Raw genomic sequence first — 18,413 nt, 5'->3', positions numbered from 1 at the left:
GAGAACCGGATCAGGCATGCCCTGAAGGGGGGGGGGGGGGTCCCTTCCAGTTGCTGGCCGTGTACACGCCGATATCGGAAGACCATGGTCCCTCACTCATTCACAGACCTCCTGGACTGCATGCTGAGAGCTGGACTGAGAGCTTGGAGCTTTTAAAGGCCCTCCCCTACTCCTGTGCTGAACTTTGCGCTACGTAAGGCCGGACACTGCCAGAGCAAGTGGTGTTGCCCATGCAACGAACTTCCATACTACTTTACTAGAGCGAAGCGTAAAACTAAAATGACAAGTTGTTTACTCTCTTTCGAGTATCTTTATCTCGTGAGAATTTGTAACGCATCACGCTGAACAGCACTAGCAAGTGTTTGATACAAGTTTCTATGCTTGCCATGGAACGACAGCAATTCGGAGACAAATCCGCATGATCGTGCGGTGAGACATGCCATATCAAGTAGGACCTCCTGAGATGTTAGGACCTCCACATTGCACGTTGTCCAAATAGCTTTAGTCGTTCAACAGTACAACAAGATGGCAAGTTGGGCCAGTTGGATTAGGTTCATAATTGAATAATTTGTTGAAGCGCACTAAAGAACAGAGAGACAGAAAAGGCTGACAAAGACAGTGCTCGTTCTGTCCTTGTTAGCCTCTTCTGTCCGTCTGTTTTTTAGTGCGCTTCAACAATTTTTTGTCAATTATGAATAGTACAACAGTCGCAATGAGCGACACGAAAGTGCATAAGACAGGGGTATGCGTCGAACAATCTGTGCTCAATGTTTTATTGATTTAATTAATTTGGTAAATCTATTTTAAGCTAAGTAGGGTTAAGAGTTGGGGTAGTTGGTGACTGATAATTAAAGGCCACATTTTTAGGCACTAAAAAGCGTATTTTAGGCACCAAAGACAGGCAGGAAAAACACTGATTTGGCCTTCGAAATCATAAACATAGGCACAATAAAGTTTTACAAAATTAAAATAATTTAAAACAATTATAGACGTCTTTTACTTGTATCTACGTCAAGAATGAAAAAAGAATGATATTGTTTAAAATAGGACGAACGCACAAACGGTTGAACATAGACATGCATTTCCCGCGCGATATGCCGATTTCGGTCATTCGTTGTCTAACATTTCGAGTCAAGTGCCCACCGTCCAATCAACACACTACTGGGTCTTTCTCGTTTCGTTTTTGCTGGGAAGGGCAGCGCAGGAGCAAATCACTAAACCACTGATACCTCAGAAGGGAGGGATGCCAGGGTCTAATTCCGTAGGATCAGTTTTTTCCCTGACGGTGAGCACCTTCAAGAGACCCTCATTAGCTTTGAGCATTTCGACCTGACAAGCCTAAAGTATGCACTGGGCACTGAGGATCATGCCTTTAAGATTTGTAGCACTACATGTCATGAAAAAACAGTGAATTGTCAATGAATGTCACTTGCCCTTCTAGAGGGCGTGTGCCCCAAGATGGAGGGAGGGACGTACACCAAGAAATGGTCCTGCTTTAACGCCGCTTCTTTAGGTTAGCATTAGGGTTCCGATGTAGCTCACCATACAATCATTATCACAACTTGGTTAAATGCTAGCTATATCTAGAAAAACAGGCGAAAATGTCCCATATACTGATTATATGCTGCATTTGAAATGGTACCTCATGAAGAGTGTTGCACGGGACATTATACTAGTTGCCATGTGTAGTTTTTGTGTTATGTTGTGTAGCATGAATGAGGAGTATTGTGGTTTGGGCTGGCTGCTTCATATCATTTTGAAAGAGAAGCGCGAAGGCAAAAGGAAAAGAAAGACAGAGCTCTTTGTCTCTGTTTTTCTTTCCCTTTTGTCTAGGCGCTGCCCTTTCAAAATGAGTATAATAAATGAACACCGACAAAAATATTAAAACACGCGACCGAAATGTTATTTTTGTTTTTCATGGCCGCGAGATGCTATACACTAATCGGCCCTCGTTTCACGTCCGCCTCCGTAGACAAGCGGTAGGGTGCTCCGCTGCTCACCCCAATGTCACGGGCTTGATTTCGGCCACGGCGGTAACATCTATATATGGAGGCGAAAAGGTAGATGCCCGCGTACTGCGCTATTTTAGTGCATGTTAAAGAACCCCAGCTGGTCACGATTTTCGGAGATCTCCACTACGGCATCCATCATAATCACATCGTAGTTGTTTCACGGAAAACCACACATATGTGCCACCACAACAACTACTACTATACACCACCACCACCACCACCACCACCACCACCACCACCACCACCACCACCACCACCACCACCACCACCACCACCACCGCCACCACCACCACCACCACCGCCACCACCACCGCCACCACCGCCACCACCACCACCGCCACCACCACCACCACCACCACCACCACTACTACTACTACTACTACTACTACTACTACCATCCCATTTTGCTTGCGTTTGTCTTCTCGTCATTCCTGCATTGAGCCTTCGCCAGCCCTGACAACGCTTAGCTTGTGTTTGGTGCGTCGTCTGCGATCGCAGTTTCATCAGAGCGACGTCGTGTATCGCGGTCACGATACATGATCCACGCCAGCCTATCTAAAAGTATGAGCACCGACTGATCCATCCCACAGAAACGGGTAATACACAACAGAGAACGTCGAAACGAGACAACATCAATGGCGTACGCGCACGAGTAGGCTGGGGCAAGTCATGCGCGCGTGACCTTGCTTACGCGTGTTGTTCTTGGTGCGTATGCGTCATATAATTCTCCAGCCTCGATACCAAGGAAAATAGGGAAGGAATTAGGTTTGCGATGGTTACATGGGGCGAGAGGCAAGGAATTCAATCTTGCCTCTTCGCATCATAGTTGTGTGGCTCGTAGCGAACCAATTGAAAAATAAAGTCACCATGGTAGAATTCTTTTCATTGGACACGCCAGAACTTCTATTGTCTAACTCCAACTTCTCATGTTACCTAGAAAAGCATGCTTGAAATAGTAAATTACAAACAAAAAAAAAGCCGCATGCACATCACACTCTTTATCCGAAGGTGCCGCAGCAAATAGGTTAAAATGTCAAATAAAACGCGCCTTGATTGATACAGCACACTTGTTTTGTTTATAAGCCATTTCATTTAGTCATGAAAAAAACAAAAAAACGAATTAATATAAAAATTAGATTGGATGCGACGTTCCAAAATTTTAGAACAATTACCATACGCAAAGAGGACTGTATATGTACATTAGTTTTCGAATGCGAGTTTTAATAATAAATGCTTGACGTGGGAGCTTTAAGCGCAGTTTAATTCAACGCGATGAGAGTAATCCAATCCTGGTTTATGTTTTATATTGGAACAGCTGTCATTTTTTGAGAAATTTCTCAGGAAAAACCTTGCAACCCTTTTCTGTATTTTGTCATGTTTGTCACTTAAAGACATATGCCAATGGATATTTTACGGCACAAGCGTATTGAGGTATAGGGTGAATGTATCCGAACCACACCGTTGATTGTAAACATGCCGGCGCCTGTCTCAGCCTTCACTGTATAAAGCATAATAATTTGGCGGCCTTCACCACCACTGAATAAACATGAGCAATCCATGAGTGGCCCTCTATGGTTTTTCATTCGTTCTCCACCAACCCAACCAAGGCTGCACAGAAAAACCTGCTGTTCTATTCCCACTGCAACACCCATGTTTTCAGGGCATTTCTTCACTTCCTTCAGAACATTGGATAGCTGTCTGAAAATGATTACATGTAGATGATATATATATTGTAAGGCAACGTTTTGGCCGCAACACACTTTTTTACTTGCCGAGCCTCTGCCTCACAACACAGGTCAGACTGATGATGATGAGTATGTACATATGATAAAATGACGCGTATGAATAACGCTCACACATATTGCCCTCCCCACGCGTAAGCGGCCAGCCCGGACGCGTCTTAGACGGAAACGGAACGTCGAACGAATGGCTTCAGACGCGATACGTGGACAATCTCCGAACCACGACAGCGACGATCCGAAGAAAGGTCGGTGGGAGTGACACGATAGTTCACTGAGGACGTTTGTTCATTGACTGTATATGGTCCAATGAAGCGTGACTGAAACTTGTCACACAATCCTGGAGAACGAATGGGCGTCGAAAGCAACACTTCATCCCCCGGACTGAAGGAAACGTCGCGATGAGAGCTGTCGTAGCGTTGCTTGCGATCTTGCTGATTGGCTTCTGTATTAAGGCGAGCCCGTTGCCGACATTCTTCGAGCCTTGTGATGAACTGCTCTGATACGGTTGCCGAGGCGTCGGTTGGCACATTTAGGAAAGAGACGTCGATGGTGAATGTCAGTGAACGGCCGTACACGAGGTAGAAAGGCGAGTAGCCAGTAGTTCTTTGAACAACGGTATTATGGGCAAACGTCACAAAAGGCAAAATCGTATCCCAGTTGTCGTGGTTTGGTGTGATGTACATCGACAGCATGTCTGTTAGTGCCCGATGAAATCTCTCTGTCAGCCCATTAGTTTGGGGATGGTAGGTTGACGTCGTCTTATGTACTGTGCCACAGGTTGTGAGCAGGGTTTCGATTATGGTGGACAGCAACGTCTTGCCGCGATCACTCAGGAGGACGCGAGGTGCACCGTGACGCAATACAATGGCGTTGAGAAAGAATTCTTCGACTTCTGAAGCAGAACTTGTGCGTAGTGCAGCAGTCTCTGCGTACCGTGTCAGGTGGTCGACAGCAGTCACAGTCCAACGATTACCTGCTGGCGTGATGGGGAGAGGTCCTAGTAGGTCTATGCCAACGACGGCAAATGGAGTCTCGGGACACGGGATAGGTTGCAGAAGGCCAGCAGGAGACGAAGGTGGTCGCTTCCGCCGTTGACACAGATGGCGAGATGCGACGTACTTGGCCACAAAGGTAGAGATGCCCGGCCAGAAAAAACGGTTTCTGATGCGGCTTTGTGTTTTGTGAAATCCCAAGTGGCCTGCACATGGGTCGTCGTGAAAGGCTTCGAGGACCTGATGACGTAGCGAACGCGGAAGTACTGGAACCCAGCGGTGTCCATCAGTAGTGTAAACGTAACGATGGAGCACATTGTTATCGAGCTTAAATTGCCGTAGTTGTCGGCGCAATCTAGCATTAGGAGTAGGTGATATGCCATTTTGGTGTTGGATAATGTGATTGCAATATGGGCGATCACGCTGGCGTGTGGCGAACTCGGTTTAGCGATTTGAAGCCGGCATGTCGATAACCGCAAGGTGTGATAATGTGAGGGGTGACGCAGTGCCTTGCCCCCTCCCCCCCCCCCCTGACGAGCAATAAGCTGACGTACTTGATGATGAAAGTGGAAGGGGGCAGCGAGAGAGCGTCTGCATCTTGGTGTCTTTTGCCAGACTTATTGATGACGTCAAAATTGTACTTTTGTAGGCGGAGCACCCAACGACCGAGGCAACCAAACAAGTTTCTCGTTGTCGATAGCCAGTACAAGATGTGGTTGTCTGTAATAACTGTGAAGTGGCGACCGTAAAGATACGGTCGAAATTTTTGTATGTCCCAAACTACAGCAAGGCACTCCTGCTCAGTTATGGAGTAGTTCTGTTCAGCAGCCGTAAGAGCACGACTAGCATACGCTATAACTCTTTCCCGTGAAGTGGCATCTCGCTGTAGAAGAACTGCACCAATGTCATGGCCGCTCGCGTCGGTGTGCAGACATGTAGGTGTGTTCTCGTCAAAATGGCACAGAACAGGGTCGGACGTTAAAGCATTCTTGAGGGCTTGAGAGGCACGCTCGCAGTTGTCGTTCCAAGCGAAAGTTGATCCGGATGTCAGCAGCTTATGCAGTGGCGACGCGATGGCAGCAAAATGACTAATGAAGCGGCGGAAGTAGGATGCCAGGCCCAGGAAACTTCGTAGGTGTTTCTGATTTTCTGATCGAGGGAAGCGTATCACGGCAGCAAGCTTGTCAGGATCCGGACGAACGCCATCTTTGCTGACAAGGTAACCCAACACCTTGATGTTCTTGTTGGTGAAATGACATTTTTTTTGTGTTTATCTGAAGTCCAGCCCTAGAAATACACGTCAAAACTTCGTCCAAACGATCAAGATGCTGACGAAAAGAAGAGGAGACAATAGCGATGTCATCTAAATAACAGAGACATGTTTTTCATTTTAGGCCGCGTAGAACGGTGTCCATCATGCGTTCAAACGTGGCAGGAGCGTTAAATAAACCGACTGGCATGATGTTGAATTAGTACAGCCCATCTGGTGTTGCAAAGGCAGTTTTTTCTTTGTCCGCTTCGTGCATGGGTATTTGCCACTAACTACACCGTAAATCGAGGCTGGAGAAAAATTCAGCGCCTTGCAGAGAGTCAAGTGCGTCGTCGACTCGTGAGATCGGGTAGACGTCTTTGTGCGTGATCTTAATAAGTGCTCGATAATCGACGCAGAATCGCACCGAACCATCCTTCTTTCGGACTAGCACTACAGGTGATGACCACGAGCTGGACGAAGGCCGGATAATATCTCGTTTGAGCATATCAGCAACATTGTCCTCGATGATTTTCCGCTCTGCGGACGACACTCGATATGGGCGGCAGCGTACGATTGTATTGCCTTCCGTTTTGATTCGATGCACGGCGACAGAAGTGCCACCCAGAAGCTTGGAATATACATCAAATGAAGCGCTGTGTTTTTGAAGCATACCCAAAAGTTCTTGCTTTTGCGCTGACGTGAGATCGGGATTTATTGTGGCTGTTAAAGCAGCCGTTGCAGCATGGTCATCAGTACTCGTAGAGAAAGATGGCGCGTCTGCGTGAAGGGGCACCAGAGAAAGTGGTTCGGTATCTGTGAAGCAAACCACACCGGTGCCCTGGGGCAGTGCAACAGGCAATGAAGTGGGGTTAACTGCCGTAACTAATGCTCTGCCATCACGAAAGCGCACCAGGCTAGGAGCGATGGTAAGTCCACCAGAGGTGTAGCGTCCACATGGTGCTCGGAACCCATCACCAGTACCGATCTTATCAGATGTCAGGGTCAGAATATGCTCATTACTTGGAGGAATAAAACAGTCATCAGCGGTGATGAAACGCTGGCTATGGGCATAGTTATCAGATGAAAGCGCAGTATCTGACATGCGAATGACCCTCTGACGGCAAGATATCATGGCTGAAGCTGAGGAGAGAAAGCCTTATCCTAAAACGATCGCATTGGTACACGATGATAGAACGCGGAACTGTATGTGGTGAAGGATGTCCTCAATAAAAACTCGTGCTGTGCATACACCAGAAGGCTGAACAAAAACCGCATTAGCACAGCGAAGGGGAGGGCCATCATACGGTGTCTTCACTTTGCGCAAACGGGAACACAAGTCCACACTAATAACTGAGAGCGATGCACCTGCGTTCACCAAGGCTTCAGTCCATGTACCCTCAACGCACGCTGAAAGTACATTTGAGGGGCGTTCCGAAGGAGTTCGATGCAGGCCACAAAATGCAGCGCTCCCTCCTGAAGCTGCGCTGTTTAGTTTTCCGGGCGATGATCAGACGCCGTGGTTGCCGGACGAAGTGGTGACGAGGAACGGCGCATAGGTGACGGGGAACGACGGCGCCAGGAGTGGAAGGTACTGGCTGCATCGAAGTGCTGTGGAGAGGGTGAGCGGCGCTGATACATTTGGTACGGGTGGCGATGTTGTGGAGCAGGGGCAAACTCATCTCTCTCGAAGTCACCTTAACCACGCCTTTCGTCTTGTTGACGTCGACGACAGAACCGTGAGATGTGGCCGCGTATGCCGCAATAGTAGCAAAGAGGTCTAGATGGACGCCAGGCTTGAAAAGAAGGAGTTGTTGCTCTTAAGGCGAGGACATTCAGTGAAGGCTGCACAGTTGACCCATACTGCGGTGATTGCTGAGGAGGTGACGCTGCAACCACCTGAGCATACGTCGGCTTTGGAGTGGTATGCGAGCCCGGGACTTGCTCACACGTCATGGACGCTAGTTCCTCCCTCACAATGTTGCGGAGGCTGCCTGCCGAAGGCGTCATGCGGAGCTCACAAGATGACGAGGTGGCCTGGAGTTGCAGCTCCTCTTGGATCATGGACCGTATCAGCGCACGGAGCTCACCATCATGCTTTGGCCTGATATCTGCTGTTTCAGGTTGTAAACGTATCAGCTGAAGGTCATCAAGTCGCTGACATGTACGGATGATATTGACGACCGTGCTCGGTTTTTTTGCCGCCACAGCGTTAAATGCGACGGCGCCTATGTCCTTGAGCAGGTGGTGAACGCGGTCATGCTCCGACATCGAGCTGTCGACGCGATGGCAGAGGGCGAGAACATCCTCAATGTACGAAGTATATGACTCGCCAAAGAGCTGGACACGTTCAGCAAGCTTCCGTTTTTTTGCCCCGCCGCGGTGGTCTAGTGGCTAAGGTACTCGACTACTGACCCGCAGGGCGTGGGTTCGAATCCCGGCTGCGGCGGCTGCATTTCCGATGGAGGCGGAAATGTTGTAGGCCCGTGTGCTCAGATTTGGGTGCACGTTAAAGAACCCCAGGTGGTCTAAATTTTCGGAGCCCTCCACTACGGCGTCTCTCACAATCATATAGTGGTTTTGGGACGTTAAACCCCACATATCAATCAATCAAGCTTCCGTTTGGCGATGTCTGCACGTACAGAAGGGTTGGCAAATATCTGATGGAGCTGCTGCTTAAAGGTAGGCCAGTCTGGGAAATTCAGCTGATGGTTGAGAAAGCATGTCTTAGAGACACCCGTCAGGTAGAACTGTATGCGGGACAGCTTCACAGAAACATTCCAATAGTTAAGCGCACTCACACGGTCGTACTCATCCAACCAGTCTTCAACGTCTTATCCGCGAAAGCCGGCGAACATCGGTGAATCTTTTTGAGAGGTGGTGACAGTCCAAGAAGGCATGCCCAGGGGTGCAGGCGGGGTGGATGGAGCCGTGTTGTTGTGCTCGTCTTGCGACATGACCGTAGGCTGAATTCGCAGGCGGTTACCCGACCGGAGCTCCAGGGATGGTTCGTAGTCGAAGATAACGAAAAAGCGCTGCAGGAAGAGGACCAGGGGACCGGAAAGCACTCTCCACCACTTGTAAGGCAACGTTTTGGCTGCAAGACACTTCTTTTACTTGCCGAGCCTCTGCCCCACAACACCGGTCAGACTGATGATGATGAGTATGTACATATAATAAGATGACGCGCATGAATAATGCTGATTGATTTGTGAGGTTTAACGTCCCAAAACCACCGTATGATTATGAGAGACGCCGTAGTGGAGGGCTCCGGAAATTTCGACCACCTGGGGTTCTTTAACGTGCACCCAAATCTGAGCCCACGGGCCTACAACATTTCCGCCTCCATCGGAAATGCAGCCGCCGCAGCCGGGATTCGATCCCGCAACCTGCGGGTCAGCAGCAAGGAGGATACATAAAACTTGCTTGAGTGGAAGCCGCCTACGCGCCGCTACGGGAGAGTGTGAAGCCACGCCGAGCGTGCGGCGGCAATGTTGCCAGTGGCAGAAAAGAGCCGAGCGCTGCAAATTCACGCGACCGGGTTGCAGAAATTAGGTGCCTTTTCTCTTCTTCTAACCACTACCACCACCATCGCGCTGCGGGTGAAGTGACTTGTGTGTTTATAAAGCAACGAAAACAAGTAATTCTGGTTTAAATGTTTATTACGACTTGTACGCAGCCAAGTGGCATGTAGAGAACTCAATTAAAGTGCATATGCATCAAATAGCGCTGCCTAAAGCAAACACATCATCGAAAACATAGGTGTCCTACTGGTGGTTGAAAATTATTGCCCTTGTCTAAAGTGGTCCCACCTTACTTTTGACCGATACTCGGTTTTTTTCCATCGTCAAGTGTTGTATCCTCACTTTTACGCATTGTTCAGCGATTTGCCTGCACAAACTGTAAACCTGATTATCAAGCGTATCAAAGACTAGGACGTGCTGCTCTAGTTTATGGAACCAGGTTTTCTCGGAGGAAGCTCATAGAACTTTCAGGATGAGGTGTTTTGCTCTTGACTTCAGCGTTGTGATAGAATCACATTCAGCCTGTAGCCGCCTTAGTCCTTGACTTCTTTACAGAGGCTAATGACATCTCGCGACGGTAAAATAAGACCACCTCGCCTCATACATTTAATTAAAGGTGTCAGCTCATCTGAGTGCATGGCTGCTATGCACTCTTCACAGGTACTTGCAGTTCGACCTTTCGAACAATGAAGCCTGCTATGTATTGCACCACGGAACCGACAAAAGCAGAAAAGCGTTCGGGCTAGTCAATGCGATGTGTATTGTCGTGGTCATCGAGCTGCAAGACTGGGGCCTTGCGCATGTCAGTGAGATTGCTTCTTGGATCTACCATGGCTGCAGGAGTCGTTGCATTCAGTACGGAGAGAACATCTTGGGAGCAGTGTCCAGAACTTGAAGACGTGACTTCCGTTTTAACCAATAGACGCTTGTATGCAGCCACAAACTGCGAAGCTGTTGGGTTGTTGTTATGGCGGCCTCATCCACGTATTGATTCAAAGAAGTTTACGGCATAGTCCTGACTGAGTTTGTGTGACAGTAAGTATTTCAGCTGACCCTGGCTGACAAGTATGTCAAACATTCTTTCCATGCTTGCCATGCGTATCCCAAAACCAATGAATTCATTTTTTTTCAGTCCTTCTGTCACTGCCGGATCTCTCAGCCCATTTATGTACGCTCGAGTTTCCGCAAAAAATGACTTCCAGAATGCTTCGTTCCCCTGCCGAAGGGGCACTTTGTACGACCTTGCCAGCGGGTTCCTGGAGTTTAAGATGTCAAACAAGCGATCAAAAGTTCTAATAAACGTAGATCTTGAGCTGGCACCCTTGCATTGCGGCAGCTTTAGCTTTTGTTCGCAGAAGTCTAAAGCATCGGCAACTGAGGCACTCGATCAGTTGTACGGCATATCATACCTTCATTTTCTTGCTTTTCCCATTGAACGTTGACTTTCGTAAGTTTGTTTCCGAGCCACAACCCTTCTTCACGTTGAAGTGCCTTCAATGCCATTTCATAACCCCATTTCACATGCTTCCCTTCAATGTCAAAGAGGTGGTGAAAGCACTCTGGCGCGAAGTGCACAGAGCGAAGTGATCTCAGTCTTTCGCATTCTACTTCTCACGGCGAACGGCCCACTCACAAAGGCTCCGCGTTACGGGATCTTTAGGAAACCTGTAAAACAAATCCGGACTGTTGTGTTGTGCACGCTTAGATCGCGTCAGCTATAGCTCCCTTTTGTAACGAGCGCGGAATGGCTATGTCGAAGACGTTTTCGTGTACGTACAGGTGGAATGTGATGCCACAACCTTTTTTCAACCTGTTGGCACATCCATAAACTACGCAAGAGGCAACCATTGTAAGCCATTTGTCTTTACATGCCGACAAGGTGAAACAAGAACGGACGAAATCAGCAGTTCGCGATGGCGCTGTGCACGTTTTTTGCCACTGGCAAGATGGCGGCAACTGGCTTCACTCGCACAGCGCCCCTTCCACTCCAGCAAGTTTTATGTATCCTCCTTGGTCAGCAGCCGAGTACCTTAGCCACAAGACCACCGACCGCGGCGGGGCGCGCATGAATAATGCTCACAATATATAAATATATATATATATATATATATATATATATATATATATATATATATATATATATATATATATATATATATATATATATATATATATATGTATGTATGTATGTATGTATAGTCCAGTAGATCCTCCGTGAGCGGTCACAACGTGGTTTATTTCGACGTTTCGGCCTAGAGTCTGGCCTTCATCAGGATTAAAGATACAGTTTGTTGGTGATCAGCTTTATACAATCTCAAATCAGAGGGCGAGGAAAGAGAAAAAAAAGACAGAAAAGGAAAAAAGGAAAAAGGAAAAAAAAAGAAAAAGGAAAGAAAAAGAAGAAAAAGATAAGAAGAAGAAGAGAAAAATGATATACGGTGGACGCCCCTCGGGTTCCCCCCTTCCACTCTTCCTTCCACTTCCCCCTTCATCTCTCTCCCCCTTCTCCCCTTCACCTTTCTGATGCCAGTGGTCTGTGTATGTTTCCGTTCACTAATGCATTCCTCCCGATCAGACGGCCCCTCCTGGCACTGGCGGTTCGGTGTGGGGCAAAAAAGAGCTTTTCAGGAAGTCCTAAGCCTTTAACTACTCTGAGTCCCGTAAACAATTCGTCGTAGAAGGAGGGGTGCCGCGTATTGTGGCAGAAGCTGGTAAGCGGGCATTTTAGGAAGTTCTAAGCCTTTAACTACTCCGCGCCCTGTCAACATTTTGTCGTAAAAAGAGGGTTGCCCCGTATTGCGGTAGGCTGTGCAAGCGGGTCCAATGTAAATTCCTTGCCCGCTTCTGGATTACGCGTGTAGTGGGGGCCTCCCGGCTGTGCACAGGGTTGCCGTTGGGCATGTATGATGGTTGAGAAACCATGTCTTAGAGACAGAGACACCCGTCAGGTAGAACGGTATGCGGGACAGCTTCACAGAATCATACCAATAGTTAAGCGCACTCACACGGTCGTACTCATCCAACCAGTCTTCAACGTCTTCACCGCGAAAGCCGGCCAACATCGGTGAATCTTTTTGAGGGGTGGTGACAGTCCAAGAAGCGTTAAGACATGCCCAACAACAACCTTGTGTACAGCCGGGAGGCCCCCACTACACGCGCAATCCAGAAGCGGGCAAGGAATTCGCATTGAACCCGCTTGCACAGCCTACCCCAATACGGGGCACCCCTATATTTACGACGAAATGTTGACAGGGCGCCGAGTAGTTAAAGGCTTAGAACTTCCTAAAATGCCCGCTTACCAGCCTCTGCCACAATACGCGGCACCCCTCCTTCTACGACGTATTGTTTACAGGAACCCCGAGTAGTTAAAGGCTTAGGACTTCCTGAAAAGCTCTTTTTGGCCCACACCAAACCGCCAGTGCCAGGAGGGGCCGTCTGATCGGGAGGAATGCATTAGTGAACGGAAACATACACAGACCACTGACATCAGAAAGGTGAAGGGGAGAAGGGGGAGAGAGATGAAGGGGGAAGTGGAAGGAAGAGTGGAAGGGGGGCACCCGAGGGGCGTCCACCGTATATCATTTTTCTCTTCTTCTTCTCTTTTTCTTCTTTTTCTTTCTTTTTTTTCCTTTTTTCCTTCTCTGTCATTTTTCCCTCTTTCCTCACCCTCTGATTTTAGATTGTATAAAGCTGAGCACCGACAAACTATCTTTAATCCTGATGAAGGCCAGACTCTAGGCCGAAACGTCGAAATAAACCACGTTGTGACCGCTCACGGAGGATCTACTGGACTATATACAACGCTATGGCCACTCAACCACCATGCCTGCCTATATATATATATATATATATATATATATATATATATATATATATATATATATATATATATATATATATATATATATATATATATATATATATATATATATATTAAAAGTAGATGCGCTTTCGCATAACAATTCTTTATTCAGCTGACGTTTCAACGGGAGCCCCGTCTTTTTCAAGGCATAACAATATTTACGCATTTTTCGTGTCTTTTTCTAGCTTTTCGTACAGGAGGCAAAAGGTCAGAAGAAAAGTATGAACAACAACAACAAAAAGAAAAAAAAACGGGGGGAAACGTTTAAAATAATAAAAAATCTAGGAGAAGCAAGAGAAACACGACGGGATTAGGAATGACGATCGTTATAGCGCGAGAACCGAACGACGACAAAAAGACAAAAAAGACAAAAGGATCTCTTTGTCATTGTTCTGTTCTCGCGCTATAACTATCGTCATGCCATACCACCTAGCCCAAACTGCAACAGTTCAAAGGGATTAGGAAGGGACAGCATCTCAAGAGAGTAAGGTGAACGCAAACGAGCCATGCCGTTATTGTCCACAATACCTCCCACGCACCCACTTTTCTCTCAAGTGGACAGTGCGACCGCCCGTTTAGTATTGTTTCTTCCCGTGCAATCTGGTGGTGACTTGTCCACCTTTGAATTTTACGACAAATTGATGGGGGGAAACTTAAGCGCTTCAAGTGCATGTTGGTGGCGTCAAAAGATATAAAAGAGCCGGTAATTGTGGCGCCACGATCAATATTCATTATATGCATTGGCTCCTGTCAGTGAAGGAAAAGAAGAAGAAGAAAAAGAAAAAAAAGAAAAAAAAGGGGGGGGGGGACTGTACGACATCCGCGGGACCACTTATCTGTGCGTTCTGGCAGTGCTTGAAGCAGCAAACCAATTCTATATTGTCAGATGCATACGCTTACAGCTTTGTTAGGTGGTAATATTGTCGCAATGGGAAGGGGCGAGGGATTCTTGTATCAAAAGAAGATAAAAGTGAGCCTCGTAACTGTCTTTCAGGGAGAGGACACCTCAACAGTAGCTCACGAGAGATGGGGGTAAAGAGGGATTAAAGGGATAGGGAGGAATCAAAGGTATAGAGATAGAGAGAGGGGCAGGAAGAGCTACATACGGAGGTAAGAAGATAGGAAAGATGGACGCTGTCGCAAGAGTCCGAGGACGGAGCACCGCTCAGCAAGAGCTTTTGTCGGCGTCTGGAGATGGCGTAGGGTGAGCCAGTTGGCCAGAGCTGTGAAGCATTTGCTTCTTTTAGTGATCGTAACGCTGACAGAGTGCCTGGGTGTTCAATAATTCCTTTTTTATCGTGTTGAGTTTGTAGATAAAGTAAAATTCCCGTTGTTAATTCCCGTTCTCTGACTCTTCGAAAATTGTTTTTCAATAGTGTAACCATGATGTCATCAAAGCTGTGGTTATTCTTTTGCTGTGTTTTGAAAGTGGAAGGCCGGCAGGGAACGTACATGTGCCTGATGGTGTTGAATTTAATTTTAAACGGAGTGTCTGTCTGGCCCACGTATTGCATGTTACATACCGCACATTTTAGAAGGTATATGGAATTGTCTGAGTAACAGTTTAGTGCACCACTTGTCCTGTGCTTAAAATACAAGCGGGTGTTTTCTGCCACTGTCGTTGTCTGCATGTGTTTGCATACTTTGCATATGCTTTTTCCGCAAGGGCGACACCTTGTTTGAGGTTTCATGCCTATTTTTGAACTTATTAAATGATCCTATATACTTTTCGGCCGCCATTATACCACACAAGGAGGCGAAGTGAAAATTTTGGATATTCGCATGCTCTGTTCCAATATGCTAAAGTGTTTTCTTAGGGCCTTGTTTATGTCTGTTAGGTTGCTCGTGAAAGTTAAAAGCAAATTATTGTTGCGGCGCTGGTCGGCATCTTTCTCGTGGTTTATAAGAGTCTGGCGGTCCAGATTTTCTGCTTTTTTGATGGCATCATCGATGATAGCTGGTGGGTATTCTTGATGAAGGAATACTTTGCGCATATGTGTGCTGTTTTTGTGGAAGTCCTCGCTGCGCGAGCAGATTCATCTGAACCTGTGTACTTGGGAATAGGGAATTGTGGTCTTGCAGAGTCGCAGGTGGCAGCTTTTGAAGTGCAGGTATTGTTGCCTGTCCGTAAGTTTTCTGTATACGCTAGTTACCAACGCACCATTGACCATTCGAATAAGTACATCAAGGAAGCTTATTTCAGGGTATATAGAGTAGGAGTGTGTAAAATAAATGCTGGGGTGCACTTGGTTAAATACCTGTATGAATTAGAGCAGCTCGTTTTCCGAATGTGTACAAATCATGAATATATTGTCTAGGTGCCGTTTATAGATTAAAGGATGGATATCACAAGATGAAAGAAAATTGGACTCTATATAGTGCATGAATATGTTAGCATAATTTGGGGCATTCTTGCACCCAATGCCCTGCCGCTGATTTGAAGGTAGTACTGATTGTTAAATTCAAGGCTGTTCGATTCGAGCTCAAGTATTGTTAAGATTTCAATTACTTTTTTGCTTGGATATATGCGTCAAGGTTGTAGGTGCCATACGATTCAAAAAGTGCCCTTACACCATCGTCACGTGAGGTATTTGTGTAGAGTGAACTGGCATCCGATGTTACGAGAAATGCACCATCTGGAATTTTTACGTCCGATATTTCCCGAAGGAAATGGCATGTGTCACGCAAAAAGGAATCATGTGTGGCTGGTATGTATTTGATTAAAGAGTCAATGTAACTGGAAATAGGTTTCGTTGAGGTTCCCGTGCCTGATATAATGGGTCTGCCAGGGTCCCACTTTATGGATCTACGGCAGCATGTAGAAACGACAAGGCACCGAATGTACCGTAATAAGTGCCTTTTGAAGGTTTCAATCAGCGGCTTTTTTATTATTTTAACGTTTCTCCTCCCGTTTTCATTTTCTTTTTGTTGTTGTTGTATATACTTTTCTTCTGACCCCTTCCCTGCTGTCTCGACAAGCTATAAAAAGGCACAGATAATGTGTAAATATTATATTGCCTTGTATATATATATATATATATATATATATATTGGAGGCACGTCTGTGTGTCTGCAGCGGAACGAGGAGCAAAGAATTAAAGATGGCGTAAGTAAATAAGAGTAGCATCTGTGGCCGAGGACGCGGAATCAACTATAGACAGCTGTCCAATGTTTTGAAGGAAGTGAAGAAATGCCCTGAAAGCATGGGTGTTGATCATGCAGTGAGGCAGCGGATTGCGTCAGTCCTTGGGAAGTTTTTTGCATTATTTTCGTGCGTTGTGCCCGTAATATCTATTATTTAGCCTTACAAATCAGCCCATCTTTTTGTGTTATTGCTGACGTCATGGTTTGAGTGAACTCACGGATTGCCTTGTTGAGGTCGTTGCCGCAGTGGCGCTGGGTCTTGTCCACCTCGAGGTAATCTTTCATGCATCCCGGCGAGCTCTCGACGTCGAAGTGGTGGAAGTACATCTCCACATGGCAATGGCCCGGCACGGGCTCCAAACGGTACGTGCAGCGCGCATTGGGGCCGTAGGGCTGCGGGTAGTTGGGACTGGAGAGCTGACCACGGGGCTCCCTCTGGCAGTAGTCGCACAACGGATTCGGCGGCACGGGGGGCACTGCTCGAAAAAAAAAAAAAAAACACCACGTAGACGCTTCTATAGCTCTATAACTTTATTCGTCACTTCTCAAGAAATGATGACTCTGTAATGAAACGCCGGTGCCTTTTATAGGCACTAGCTTCGTTGCTGCAATGTTTTGACAAGAGATTAAAAAGGTGAAACAAGAGTGTATAGTTTATAAAGGTAGCTTGTCGGTGGCGTCAGTGCAGTCACCAAGCAGAAATAAATATAATCAGGTAACGACAAAGACAAAGTGACATACAAAAACACTTCAGAAAAAGTTGTGAAAAGTAGGGAGCGCTGCTGCTTCTCGGCTACTACTAGATAACGAAACACAAACTACATTGTGTAAACCACCCGACTCAAAAAACAAAAGCACCCTTCCGTCGGGCATCACAGCATCACATCGAGCTTGCACGTCAACCAAATCACTGGTCGTTGTAGTTGATGTAAGTAGGTCAAATAATGCTGGATACACTCCAGACAGTGTTACACAAATAAGAAAAACGAAATACACTCCTAGCTATTTTTTCCTAATAATTTATTTGCGATATGCGTGTTCTTTCAAGATATCATACCAACGGAAGTACTGCCTGCATCATGGCCTTTCTCTCGCCCTACTTACCTTGAGCGTGTGAACTCTCAACATTTCCTGCAAAATGGCTGGTCTTCCCCCAGGCGAGGAGGGGGGCTGCTGTGTCTCGTACAACGCAACTGCTTTTGTTTTTTGCACATAGTACCACACTAGGCACTCTTCGTTTAATTATGCACTATCTGCGACCTCTAGCTAATGCTGTCGTGCCATAGACTCCTTATTCGCAACTCCATAAAACGCTCCGTGCACTGGCAACACTGGTCGAAAAAAGAAAGTTGGTTACGCTGAACGAGGTCAACGCGGCTCTTTCGCTTGGCGCTGTGCTGAAGTCTATCTATTGTGGCGTCGGATCACGTCGCTTCGTCGAAAGCTAGGTGCTGTCCGCGGACCGCATCATTCTTATCGGCATGAAGTATTTCACTGGCGAAGCAGCGAAAATCGTTCCGCTGTGCGCGCAAACATCGAGCCTCTTCGGCGAGCCACATGAGATTTACTTCAAGTCGAAGAACCTGTCTAGCGAGCCCGAGGTTGAAGAAGGCGATTGTGCATGCGTAGAGGGCCTCTCTGAAAGGTGCTAGCACTTTTGTCCTGCGTTGTTAAACTGCTGAATGAAAGGCTTTGACAGTTTTGGAGGTAAGTACGTTGCGATTCACGCTGTGGATTGCTCGTATCCCATTGAGTTTACATGGTTACAGAATGAAGCTATGCCTGGGCCAGTTTATCTTAAGATATGGCAAACTGTAGTATGGATTTTGATAGGAGTGCTCCTTTCTTTTCGTTCGCTGATCTATGTTATTACATTTTTAATGAATGA

General features: G+C 46.8%; 1 protein-coding gene across 1 annotated transcript in view; it reads right to left on the bottom strand.

Moving 5' to 3' along the window:
- Positions 1-18,413, bottom strand: part of LOC119161768 (cubilin) — a 274,271-nt gene that overhangs the window by 7,266 nt on the left and 248,592 nt on the right. The window contains exon 28 of the mRNA XM_075880748.1: positions 16,744-17,001. Coding sequence (XP_075736863.1) covers positions 16,744-17,001 — 258 coding nt within the window. The remainder of the gene's footprint in view (positions 1-16,743; positions 17,002-18,413) is intronic.

Source organism: Rhipicephalus microplus, chromosome X (assembly GCF_043290135.1).
Source record: "Rhipicephalus microplus isolate Deutch F79 chromosome X, USDA_Rmic, whole genome shotgun sequence".
Taxonomy (NCBI): domain Eukaryota; kingdom Metazoa; phylum Arthropoda; class Arachnida; order Ixodida; family Ixodidae; genus Rhipicephalus; species Rhipicephalus microplus.
This window is presented reverse-complemented; position numbering and strand designations above follow the sequence as displayed.